Raw genomic sequence first — 14,013 nt, forward strand, 5'->3', positions numbered from 1 at the left:
ACTATCTATGAAATACCTACATGTATTTTGCCTGAAATTCATTATTTTCATTTCGTCGATGAAATCACTACAAGTGACCCTCCAAGTTGACATAAAAGCTTATCCCTATACAGAATATTTTTATTGCAAAATATTAATATAACAATAAGCCAGAACTACTTATTCGTAAACCCTTGTTGAACCAGGATGTTTTCGTACCCCTAATACGACCAATCTAGACAGTATTTTCTGAATGTGATATGTAATTATGGTGGTAATGATGGAATACGCAATTTCCGAGTTGCCCAATAGTTGGTTCCCTTTGTGGAACTCTTATGTACAGTGAGACGCAAAATATACTTTCATGCACACGCGGTGGGTACAAATGCTCATCACTGCCTTCATATATTGCCTAAAGGATGACTATCGGACATCATGCAACCACCTAAACTGCTGGGACACACAATTTTAGGAAGTTAATGAGTATTTGAAAATAAAATAGCTCAAACAAAAATCGATAATCTCCATCTTTCTTTGATTAAAGTATCACTCTTGCATTCGACGAAATAAAAATTATTTCATATTTTGATTTAATGGCCTAATTCAAACAAATATTATTCTTGATATGCGGTGAAGTATGAAGCGCGAGCTTCGAGGACTTACGTACTAAGGCTAGCTTCGAGGACTTACGCCGCCGCCCCCTCCCCTAGTCGTTTGATTACGCAATATTTACCGCCATATGATGACATACTTGCAACGTCACAAGTTGATTATTTGAACAAACGTAAACAATGGAGGGCCAAACAGGTGAAGAAAATAATGAACAACCGATTTATCAGAACAAATCGAATAGCAGCGATGTTCCGACTAATACCTCGTCCTCAAATTGTGGAAAAGGTATGAACACTTTGATATAGCTTTTGGTATTTTACACCAACTACATTTAGAACTTTTGCTTCTTTTTATTTCATATCCTCTCGTGTGGCTTTATACAATATAGGTCTACACAAAAACACATGTTTCAGTATGCCTTGTAATATTTTAGATTATTTGGTGATAGACCACGGAGAACAACTGCAACGTCACTATGAGATTAATCAGAGGGATTTGCAGAACCAGGTACGTCATATGATATAAACCCAATACTTTTCTTTCAACAAGTGGACTTACTGTGATAATTCTCGTTTACTTTTTTCATACAAATTTTAAAGGTCTTGTGCGTTACGTTTTAGAACATTTTTTCTCATCTCCTTGATTTCATAGGCACTCAACGTTTTAAAGGCGAATTGTGGCTCCATTTTCTTATCTTGCCTTGTGAAAATAGTTGTCAGAATCAAATCAAACTGTAGAAAGTTTTTACAGCCATTTTAAAGACATTACAGATGTAACTATCATCACCAACAGTGGAATGCGCGATTTTGACTGTTGAATTTGGTAACGTAAATCGGCGTCCCTGGGTTTGCCGATAACGTAATCGGCAAGGTAACGGTTAATGGTAAACACCCGTTGTTTATAAAAATTTGCACTTGTAAATTGACGTTGCTTTAAACGTTATGACTCACGCGCGTCACAATCATTCAACATTACAAATAATGACATCACTGATCATATCATCATGAACCGGCGCGGGTTTTCCAGCGTCCTGACGTACCGATGTTGTGTTCATCTGCCCACGTAGCACATTCATATTTTATATCGGTACTATGTTTTATCCGATGAACATTATGAAGCACAATTATTGAGTTTTGATGAAGTTGGCACCTCGCTTTGAAGTAATAGTTACCAAATCTAACGGCCGATTTATTCCAAAGTGTAGTGTCATACAATTTTGTATTTTTTCCCCCGGTCCTGTTGTTCGAGTTGACTATAACAATGCTGACGACTATTAAACCGTTTGGATCTTTAGTATATAAAATTCTGGCCCTTCCATCTTAAAACTAAGAGAATTTTCAATGTTTTATGTCAGCGGGGTCTGTAAGCTTGACATCAATTACACAAAAAGTAGTAAACAGGGGCGGATCCAGGAATAGCGGTTACAAGGGGCGCTATTTTATGAGGCAGAGGGTCTGTGGGCCGCCCTGAGGCCCCCAGTGGGTCCAGGACGAGGCCCTGGTGGGGCCCCAGTGGGCGAAAGCCCCCGGAAGCTTCTGGATTTTACAGATTTTATAGGGCTTGAAATATGTCTCCTATTTAAGTCATTTGTACTATTTTCTATCATTTTTGATAAGGTGAAATTAGTAAAATGACGCAAATGTTAAGGGTTTTTGGAAAAAATTAAGTTCTCCCAATAAAGTACATGTAATTCAAGAAATCAAAAGATTTTGTCATTTATTTCTGCGGGAGTGGAAGAAATAATTGCTTCTTTTATCATATAGTACATTTTTCTAAACAAGATACCACGATTTACCTTAACTTTGAAAATTTTAGGGGAGGGGGGCGCCGGCTGCGCGCGCCCCCTTAAATCCGCCACTGGTAAACGTAGGTCGCGGGTTTGCTTATACACTGAGTGGCCAAAAGTATTGCAACAAACATGGCTGATGTCATCACAATTTTACTCGCTTCAAATTTTATTTTTATTGCTGACGCGTAACAAAGTAAGCTTGGGTCATGATGTCAGGTATGCGAATTAACTAGGGTACGAATTATATGGGGAACCGTTTGTAATTCAAAGTTGCAGACGATTTCCGGTTAGGTATCGAATGAAAACAATGTCGAAGAATGAGAGAGAATTGTCAAAGGACCTAAAGGAAAGGATTGTAATTCTAAATTCAAAGGGATTTAATGACAACAAAATTAGTGAATCATTGGGAATCCATCGAAGCACTGTTGGACGAGTTTTGAAAACATTCCGTCAAAAAGAAAGTGTTAAAAACGATCCCCGGAGAGGAAGGCCCCGAGTGATAGATGAGAGGGGTGATTGGAAACTTTATTGCTTTCTGAAAACTAACAGAAGACAATTTCTTCAAGACATTACATCAACTTTTAATAGGAATGAAGGCACAAATGTGTCCATGAGAACTGTTCGTCGTAAGTTACACCAGGAAGGATACAGGAGGGGCAAAATTCAGAAAACGCTTACAATCGCTAAAGTCAACAAACAACGCCGAATTTTGTGGTGCCGAGGAAAAGACATTGGAAACCTGAACAGTGGTAGAAAGTTATTTTCTCAGACGAAACACAGGTAGTCATTGGACAAAATAACTCTGTAAGTTTGTGGAGAAAATCGTCTGAGAAGAGGAAACCTTACCGTCTGAACCAACGCAAAACGCCCGTGAGAGTAAGTTGTATGTTTTAGGGGTGTATTACCTATTATGGTATTGGTGTTCGTGTACCTGTTGATAGAAATCTGAACTCAGCAAGGTATATTGAATTGCTGGATAATCACTTATGGCCCGTTGTTAGCAAAATATTTGGAAATCGGCAATTTATTTTCCAAGACGATAATTCCACCCCCACTCCTCTAGACAGACCAATACTTGGAAATAAGAAAACAGTATTCCAAAATTCAACTGGCCTGCACAGTCCCCGGACCTTAATGTCATTGAAAATGTCTGGCGTTGTATCAAAATCAAACTGTCCCGTGAGTTTGATGATATTAAAAACCGGGATGACCTAATGGCTGCAGCGACAAAAATTTGTAATGACCTCTCTCAAATATATATCCGTAGCTTCCATGCTTCAATATCTTCAAGACTACGACAAGTTATTATTCAGAAAGACTTTGCAACAAAATACTAGGAAAAAAAATGGTAAATAAATAATGTTTATTTCATTGAAAGTTGGTTTTTTCCATGCAGCTGTTATTTACATTGTGATGACGTCAGCCATGTTTGTTGCAATACTTTTGGCCACTCAGTGTACATGTCGTCGTTTTCGGGTACGCAAATCCTACAGCTAAATGTCTTTTTACGTGCACATTCAATTGTGACGTAACAGGTACACATGGGTCATTGACTGGTGGATTTAAGCCCCCCCCCCCCCTAAAATTTTCAAATTTAAGGTAAATCGTGGTATCTTGTTTAGAAAAATGTACTAAACGATAATTTTAAAAGCAATAATTCCTTCCACTCCTGTAGAAATAAATGACAAAATCTTTGGATTTCTTGAAATACTTCATTGGGAGAACTTATTTTCTTCTTCCAAAACCCCTTAAAATTTGCGTCATTTTATTAATTTCATCTTATCAAAAATGAGAGAAAATAGTACAAATGACTGAATAGGAAAGCCCTTAAAAATTTGTAAAATCCAGGAGCGGCCCCCAGATCCCCTGCCTCATAAAGTGGCGCCCCCCGTAACCGCAATCCTTGGATCCGCCCCTGGGATATGAAGAAGGTAATATTTTACCGATATCTCATAAATATTACCAGTAGTTATTATCGGAGTAGAACATTTTTTGTTAAGTCTTCCTTTCGTTTCCGATGCAAAATTTCGGCTAGTACTGTTTTATCCTGTTACTGTATAAATTTTAGCAGCGGACAACTTGGGGGGGGGGGGGGGGTAAGACGTACAGCTGGCGACGTTGGGGGTGCTTTTATAAGCGTTTTTAGAACCCGGGGAAAAAATCGGACGGGAGTTCCCCTGTTCATGAAAGTTTTATTCAGGGATTTGATGCGTTTATGGCGGGCATTTGAAAATGGATTTGTCCTGCTGCAAATGTCTCTGCAAACATTTCCAAAACCCTGGAAAAAATTGAGTAGGAGTTGTCTATACTTTAAAGACTCCCCCCCCCCCCCCCCCCCCCCCCCCGATACGTGTATTTGGTGGAGAGAGAGAGAATCATATTTACAAATTGGGGAACAGCAAGAAAACAATACATGTATTCTAGCAAAGTTGAACCTTACAACTGCCCATCTCAAGCTCAATGCGTGCTTGAAACTCGCTGCAAGATTAGCTAGATATGCAGGACTGACTGCTTGTAAAAGTTGTTAGCCCTGACAAAGACCTACTAGCCTTGAGAAAATAACCGCATTTTTAAAAATTACTTTTACATGTATCTATCTTATAATGAAGGGTGATGGACCTAATTCGTTTCTAGTACATTATATTTTATTGAAATTTTGATATACGGTAGAATATGCAGTAAAATAAACTAAATTGACGAGGTCTGTCCATTTTGTTACGGGTACAATAATTAAGTTGCTTCATCTAAATTTTATTTAGCGGAAATTTTATCACGTCCGATCGGGCGTCTATTTGCTCGTGGAAAAATTTTATGCGTCTCAGGCTGTCGGGCGCACACTACTCTAAATGCAAAAAGAACAGGAATGGGAAGTTGGTCGAAAATTAGAAAAAGTAGCTGACGTTTCAAGTAAATCTGCAATACATTGAAGTTAAAAATAATTATAGTTTTAAATCGCGTTCATGTTTTCGAGGGGTTGTTTAGCTTGGGAAAGTGAGCATTTCTATGTGTTTGTGGAGGGGGGGGGGGTGTTGTTGTTGTTGTTAAAGCTGTATGACCCGATGTTCATGTATTATTTTTGTACATAATTACTTTAAAGCAGATTAATTACTTTATAAAGTTATTAACTTTCCCTTAATTACATGCTTGAAAACAGCTGCATGTAAAAGAAAACAGTGCGAATATTATTTAGAAAGTAATTATAGTGGCTACATATATAAATCATCCCATAATAGACGTCTATAAATAGACCCACGCGCGTCAGGGGAATCCCGACCTGATGTATTAACTCATACGCAAATGTCTAGTTTTAAGGCTGAAAGAGCGTAAAACAACGAATTACTATGAGGTATTTGATATTTTTATTTCTATTAAACTTATGGTACGGTACTGCTATAACAAAATACACAGTTTTACACAGATAAGACCACCGATGATCTGAAAGTTTGAACTGGTCACGTGACTGTCACTTGAAATGGCAGAGTGGCGCGGTTATTTGTAAACATCGATTTAAAATCAAATTATTTGGGTTAAAACAGGTGAAATAATTTATGATATGTCGTACAGTCTCATAACTACATACGTGTGATGATTTAATGGCGTTTTTACGAGATGGAAAAAAATATTGTAATTCGGACCATACAGCTTTAAATAAACATAAATACTTTGTAAAATAGATACAACTTTAGTTGTATTTCTGGTTAGAATATTAAGACATAATTAAACTATATGAAAAATTTACCTTAATGGGATTTAAAATTAAATTATACTATTACATTAGTTTATTCATTGATACTGCGATCACGCAATCGCAAAAGAAGAAAAGGATTTCAATTATTAGCCGCAACACAATTTAGATACAGTTGTATATAGCGCAATATAAGTACACATTTATATATTTTAAGAAATTTTGCGATATTTATTTCGTAAATAATTGATTGTTTTGTCCATACATGATTTCCCCTTCAAAACCAGGAGTCAATAACGTTGTTTTGAGTTCTTTTTGAAGTGATGCATGAAAAGTAAATGAATAACGTTGTTGAATGATGTCGCGAATATTTGTAACGTTATTTGTGTTGCTCTGATGGTTTTTATCAAACTTTTACGTATTTTTCTTTAAAAAATGAACTCCATTACCCCATGACTTTTTTCATAAATATTTTTCAAATCATTTTTTTTTTTTCGCTTTGATATCAATATCATCAAGATGAACAGCACCAATGAATAATGTCAATCACTATTATTTTCCATATAAATCAATGGAAAACAGTGTCACTACCGTTAAAACAATGGTATGTTGAAGACGTAATTACTAAAAAAAAAAACAAAAAAAAAACTGTGCTGTTGAATGAAAAACAATTTTCACAGAGTATTATATACATTGTCAAGATACATCGGTCAAATTTTCATGTGGGGTTTCCGAGTGAGAAAAAATGTCTCTAAACCCGAAACCTACGTTAATACAGTTAGTCAAATGCATTTTAAAAAAAAAAAGTCATTTAGTTGTGTTTAGTCCAAAACAAAGTGCCTTAAACTTTGATATCAGTAAGTGCAAAATTATCTTTATATTTGCACAGGTTGTTTTCTAAGCTTCTTAACTATGATTTCTATTCTAATGTTTTAATGATGTAGCAATAAAACTTTTTACCCTATAGTAAGGTTTTTTTCTCTCTATCCAATAGTGCATAGCTACTTCAGTAAAAAAAAGTCCGAGATGAATGAAAAATGAATGTGATAATACAATGAAATTTGTCTGAACTGACATGCACTGGAATATGAAGTATGAAACTGAAAATATAAGTATCGGAATGCCCAGTGAAATGGGTTGGACAAATGTAGGGTTAGGCAGTTTTACTGTACATCCATGTTCATGATATAACCATGTTCAGGATACCACAAGCAGACCAAGAACTTCTAGGGGAGTTTAGTTTTGAACGAATTAAAAAACCCAACAACAATTACTAGATTTATTTTAAATGCTTATAATGAATGATCATGGATACTGTACATAACATGTATTAATTCTGAAGTGAGGATATTGTTTGTTCAATTACCTTGAAGTTATATAAAAGACGATGTTTATACAAAAATGACACAGCAAAAAAATAAATTTCGACCCATAAAATTGGTGCTTGCACCAATATTTCTTGTAAAACATGAAATACCCGGTATATTTACCGATGGCGTTTGTTTTAGGTACACATGATGCGAGCCCAGTTGTCGACCGTTCGTGAAGTTGTTACAGGAATGGTTTTTATTTTGGCACCACTACTGGTAGGATGGGCAGGAATCTTACTGACGAGGCTTGTCGGATATAGGACCTACGAGGTATCTTTGATCGCCGCTGTTTATTTCAGCAATAAAATCGGGTTATGTCAGATCTTCTCACGCAAAGAATACGGAGCGGATCTAAGAAGTCTGATTTTAATTAGATTGGAAGGTCCCAGGAGTGCGGGAATCCTGAAATTTACGATTTATGTCCCCCTTGTCCTAAATATGCTTCATACTAAATTTGAAAAGAATTTGTAGGCTTTAGTAGTTATGAAGAAAATGTTAAAAATTACTATTGTTCACACATTTAAAGGCATAGGGTCTAAGATATTGGTGAAATTTTGCATGTTCCAAAAAGGTGGCGAAATTTATTATCATAACTAGAAAATCACAAAAAGTTCTTCAGAATGTTTACAAACACAGTGGATACGATAGTAATTACAAAATAATTCCCTGTTCTCACTTGCCTAAATTGGTACCCTGTTGACTTCGCATCTCTTATGTTTGTGTGTAGCCAGCGATCAGCGGGGTACCAGTTTAATATATTGCCCTCCAGACAAAAATTTTGTAAAGGGCTAAAACGTCAAAATGACTTCAATTTCAAAGCGCTACAGTTATAGATAACTCATAATTAATACTACAAATTTGTTTTTTGGAGTTCTTCTTGCAAAATATTGTGACATCATTTTTGAGATAAAAGATACCCTATGCCTTTAATAACTGACCATTTTGGCCCCACCTTAATACCAAAACCCCTACCCCTGGGATCATCAAATTTGCAATATTGGTAAAGGACTACCTGCTCTTTCTAAATATCCATTAAGTTTCAATTTAGTATCAATAGCACTAAAGAAGCTGTTATTTAATTGTTTTACACATAAACACGGTATAACAAGTTTGGCACCGTCCTGAGGTCAGAACCCTTAGCCCGGGGATAATGAAATTTACAATTGTGGTAGTGGTTTCCTGCTCTCCATCACTATACATTTAATTTTTCATACACGTGTGCGATTCCTGAGAAGAAGATTTTTTAAAATTGTTCAATTTTGGGCAGTTTTAGCCCCGCCCCCAAGGGTGCAGGAATTCTGATATTTACAATCTATGTCCCCCTTGTCCAAAACCCCTACCCCTGGGATCATCAATTTACAATTTTGGTAAAGGACTACCTGTTCTTTCTAAATACATTTATCTGGTTAGTTTCAATTTAGTATCAATAGCACTCCGCCGCGGTGCCCTAGAGGTTAGAACGTTCGCCCCGCATGTGGAAGGCCGGGGTTCGAATCCCGGCCGCGACAGACCTAAGTCATTAAAACATGTAGTGACCGTTCCATCGCCAAATGCTCGGCATCAGGTGTGAATATCACGGGTCCTCGGAGATAACCTTAAAAACGGATGTCCCGTGTCGCAGTAGGTGTAGCACGCTAAAGAACCCTCACTGCTCAATGGCCGTAAGCGCCGAGCAAAGGCCTAAATTTGAAGCTCTTCACCGGTCTTGGTGACGTCTCCATATGAGTGAAAAATTCTCGAGAGAGACGTTAAGCAAGATACAATCAACCAACCAATAGCACTAAAAGAGATGTTATTTAAGTGTTTTACACATAAACACTATATAACAAGTTTGGCCCCACCCTGGGATTAGATTTACAATTTTGGTAGAGGCCTTCCTGCTCTACATCACCCATCTTCACAAGTCAAGGGTTATTGATTCGTTACCTCGCACTAACGGTTGAGGCCTGATATCGTCGTATTCTTGTGTTACTGTCACATAAATTTAATATCAAAAAATTCTTAACATATTTTCCTACTATACTTGTGTCCAAACATACATGTACCTTCAAATATTCATTAAAGCTCCATACGAACCGAAAACTCCCAGGTTCAAATGATTTCGTTAGTTGACGTAGCCATGTTAGGTAGCCAGTCAATTCGAATCCCGATTCATTTTCATACTTGCACAATAACGTCTAGATGTTAACTAATATCCCCATCAATATTCTAGTTTATTATTTTAAATAATATTATCATCCCAGTTCCGTTAAATAATAATTATTCAAATAGGTAAACTCACGGCAACGCGGCTTTCATTAATCTGGTCCAGTCCCCATCCCTGCCACTGGAGTGTTAAGGACCATATGGGCTTTTGTAGCATTTTCATTTGTCAAGAGCTTATTTTAACTTATTTTTAAATTTCTGTTAATCATTCGTGTTGATAACAAATGAAGAGCGAACACATGACTTATAACGAATTTTATGAATAGATACCAATAGCAACAGGGTTCGAATTGACTAGCTACCTAACATGGCTACGTCAACAAACGAAATCATTTGAAGCTGTATTGTGTGAGTTTTCGGTTCGTATGAAGCTTTAATGAATATTTGAAGGTATGTTTGGACACAAGTATAATAGGAAAATATGTTAAGAATTTTTGATAGTAAGTTTATGTGACAGTAACACAAGAATACGACGATATCAGGCCTCAACCCATCGTCACAAGTCAAGGGTTATTGATTCGAGGTAACGAATCAATAACCCTTGACTTGTGAAGATGAGTAGGACAATATGTTAAGAATTTTTTTTATATTAAATTTATGTGACAGCAACACAAGAATACAACGGTATCAGGCCTCAACCGTACGCAGCTTTGTGTGCGCCGTAAATCGAAGGTTTTTATAGGGAGTGGATCTGTAGCTCTCTGTCCGTCACAATATTTTTTTTCTGCAGCTAACACCTGCTGTGACACGGGACCTCGGTTTTTGCGGTCTCATCTGAAGGACTGCCCCATTTAGTCGCCTCTTAGTACGACAAGCAAGGGGGTACTGAGGACCTATTCCAACAGATGTCAAGGGTTAGTGCGAGGTAACGAATCAATAACCCTTGACTTGTGAAGATGCTCTTCTTTTTTCTTTAAAAGTTTGCGGGCATGATATATGCCCGCAAACATTCCGGCCCGCGAACATTACGTAACAATCAATACACAAGCCGTTCATTTTTTTCGTTTTTCATCTTTTACTCAGTTAAACCAATAAAGAAATTGTTAAAAATAAAATTATTGTTTGTTTTTAAATGAAATTGAAAGTATATAATAAAAAGGTTATAGACTTTGTATCCATGACAAATATGACGACCTCATTTTTTGTCGCGGATCTCGGTCCGTCTACGCGCCAAAAAACTCGGTCATCATATTTTCCCTTACACAGTCCATATATCACCTGTATATATAGCTCACCCACTTGTGGTAGAATCAATATTTCATTAGTTCTGAAAATCTCTTTCTAAAAATGTTCTTCAGGCATATGCTGTATCTGTGAACATCGGTATGCTAGCCGCTGTTCTCCTCTGTGATGGTCCATCATTCTTGGAAGCTTTCCAGAGGCTGCTTCATCACGTGGAGCTGCCTGTAGCCAATCCGTCAGCCACCGACTACCCAGAGGAGGAATACTCCACAGACGGTGACCAGTCACGTGTTACTATAAACAACACTACCCCGGGTGTTCCTGGAGAGAGCGGAGATACTCCAGTAGATTCTACAGAGAATCTTACAGCTGCGGTTGCCGATGTGCAAGACTTTGAATATGCACATCAATTTGACTAATTGTCTAAATGTGTATCAGAGAGTTTAAATAAATATTTGAAACTACGAATGAGATTTTCATTTGGTTCTAGGTTGAAAATCGTTCTGAAATGTCATTTATAGTTACTGTGGGAATATGTAAAGAGGGAACATTTCTCTTTTTTAACTGGGTGTGCTAGAAAGTCAAATATTCATGAAGAGATGGCTTGAAAGGATCTGCTACGTTGCATCTACTCTAATCTTGTGTCATAGTTGTTGCCAAAAGGTAAAATTTAAAGCAATTAGAGAAGTCGTAATAAAATTAACTACCATTAGTCTTGTCTAGGACCACAGGCACAAGAAGTATGGATATTACTACCCCCCCCCCCCTTCAATAAATTTTTTGGTGGCAATAATTTCTCCGAAATGTGTGAATTTTTGGTCTATCTCATCCCTCTTTCGATTCATGTAATCGTTTCACGCGTTTTGTAAGCTTTAGAGATTGACCTTCTACCGGTATTATACAAGGTAAGAAACAAATATTATATTATACTGGTAGAAGGTCAATTTCTTCACTACTTAGCTACATACCTGTTCACTACTGTAGCTACCGACCTGTTCACTACTGTAGCTACAGACCTGTTGACTACCGTAGCTACAGACCTGTTGACTACTGTAGCTACAGACCTGTTGACTACTACAGATCTGTTCAATACTATAGCTACAGACCTGTTGACTACTGTATCTACAGACCTGTTGACTACTGTAGCTACAGATCTATTCACTAATGTAGCTACAGACCTGTTGACTACTGTAGCTGCAGACCTGTTGACTACTGTAGCTACAAACCTGTTGACTACTGTAGCTACAGACCTGTTGACTACTGTAGCTACAGACCTGTTGACTACTGTAACTACACACCTGTTGACTACTGTAGCTACAGACCTGTTGACTACTGTAGCTACAGACCTGTTCACTACTGTAGCTACAGACCTGTTCACTACTGAAACTACCAACCTGTTCACTACTGTAGCTACACACCTGTTGACTACTGTAGCTACAGACCTGTTCACTACTGTAGCTACCGACCTGTTCACTACTGTAGCTACAGACCTGTTCACTACTACAGATCTGTTCAATACTGTAGCTACACACCTGTTGACTACTGTAGCTACAGACCTGTTCACTACTGTAGCTACCGATCTGCTCACTACTGTAGCTACGGACCAGGCCCCAGGATCATGTAACAAACTCAGACTTAAGTCAAAATTTCAATCACCTGTAAAATATTCATTACTATTGAACTGAAACTCTTAATTTGCAGACACTAGAAATTCAATGAAACAATATTGAATAGCAATTTTATTTGGGAATGATTGACTTCTCAATCATTTCATCACAATATTCAGATTTAGATGTTTCATGATCCTGCTCACTACTGTAGCTACAGACCTGCTCACTACTGTAGCTACAGACCTGTTCACTACTGTAGCTACCAACCTGTTCACTACTGTAGCTACAGACCTGTTCACTACTGTAGCTAGACTGTTGACTACTGTAGCTACAGATCTGTTGACTACTGTAGCTACAGACCTGTTGACTACTGTAGAGCTCTACAGACCTGTTGACTACTGTAGCTACCGACCTGTTGACTACTGTAGCTACCGACCTGTTGACTACTGTAGCTACCGACCTGTTGACTACTGTAGCTACCGACCTGTTGACTACTGTAGCTACAGACCTGTTCACTACTGTAGCTACAGACCTGTTCACTACTGTAGCTACAGACCTGTTCACTACTACAGACCTGTTGACTACTGTAGCTACAAACCTGTTCACTACTGTAGCTATAGACCTGTTGACTACTGTAGCTACAGACATGTTGACTACAGTAGCTTCAAATCTGTTCACTACTGTAGCTAGACCTGTTCACTACTGTAGCTAGACCTGTTCACTACTACACATCTGTTCACTACTGTAGCTACATATCTATACACTACTGTAGCTACAGACCTGTTGACTACTGTAGCTTCAGACCTGTTCACTACTACAGACCTGTTGACTACTGTAGCTTCAAACCTGTTGACTACTGTAGCTACCAACCTGTTCACTACTGTAGCTACAGACCTGTTGACTACTGTAGCTACAGACCTGTTGACTACTGTAGCTATAGACCTGTTGACTACTGTAGCTACAGACATGTTGACTACTGTAGCTACAGACCTGTTGACTACTGTAGCTACAGACCTGTTCACTACTGTAGCTACAGACCTGTTCACTACTGTAGCTACAGACCTGTTCACTACTACAGACCTGTTGACTACAGTAGCTACAGAACTGTTCACTACCATAGGTGCAGGAGTCCATGATGTATTTAGTTTTTCTTACACATGTGCGGTTGTAGAGAAGATTTTTGAAAATTGATCAATGTCGGACAGTTTTTGCCCTGCCCCAAGGGTGTAGGAGTCCTGAAATTTACAATTTATGTCCCCCTTGGCCCAAAAATGCTTCATACCAAATTTGAAGAGTATTGGAATGGTTGTTATCAAAAAGAAGTTAAAAATGTTCAATTCTTCACACATTTAATAACTGACCATTTTGGCCCCAACCTGATAACAAATTGAATCCCTAGAGAGGTTATAGAGAAGATTTTAGAAAATTGGAAATTTTTTGGCAGTTTTTGTCCTGCACCCAAGGCCCCAGGAGTCCTGAAATTTACCATTTACGTCCCCCTTGTTCCATAGATGCTTCATGCCAAATATGAAAGAATTGGACTGGTAGTTATCAAGAAGTTAAAAATATTCAATTGTTGTT

At 37.8% G+C, this 14,013-nt stretch overlaps 1 protein-coding gene across 1 annotated transcript; it reads left to right on the forward strand.

Moving 5' to 3' along the window:
* Positions 1-751: 751 nt before the first annotated feature.
* Positions 752-11,290, forward strand: LOC125669853 (uncharacterized). Its single transcript, XM_048904680.2, has 4 exons — positions 752-876; positions 1,025-1,098; positions 7,574-7,705; positions 10,939-11,290. The coding sequence occupies exons 1-4, from the start codon at positions 771-773 to the stop codon at positions 11,239-11,241; spliced, it is 615 nt and encodes a 204-aa protein (XP_048760637.2). The 5' UTR covers positions 752-770; the 3' UTR covers positions 11,242-11,290.
* Positions 11,291-14,013: the final 2,723 nt, after the last annotated feature.

This window comes from Ostrea edulis, chromosome 4 (assembly GCF_947568905.1).
Source record: "Ostrea edulis chromosome 4, xbOstEdul1.1, whole genome shotgun sequence".
Lineage (NCBI taxonomy): Eukaryota > Metazoa > Mollusca > Bivalvia > Ostreida > Ostreidae > Ostrea > Ostrea edulis.

Coding starts and splice junctions, on each gene's coding strand:
- LOC125669853 (XM_048904680.2), top strand. CDS start 771: ATGGAGGGCCAAACAGGTGAAGAAAATAATGAACAACCGATTTATCAG. Junction 877..1,024: donor GTCCTCAAATTGTGGAAAAG/GTATGAACACTT, acceptor GTAATATTTTAG/ATTATTTGGTGATAGACCAC. Junction 7,706..10,938: donor TCGGATATAGGACCTACGAG/GTATCTTTGATC, acceptor AATGTTCTTCAG/GCATATGCTGTATCTGTGAA.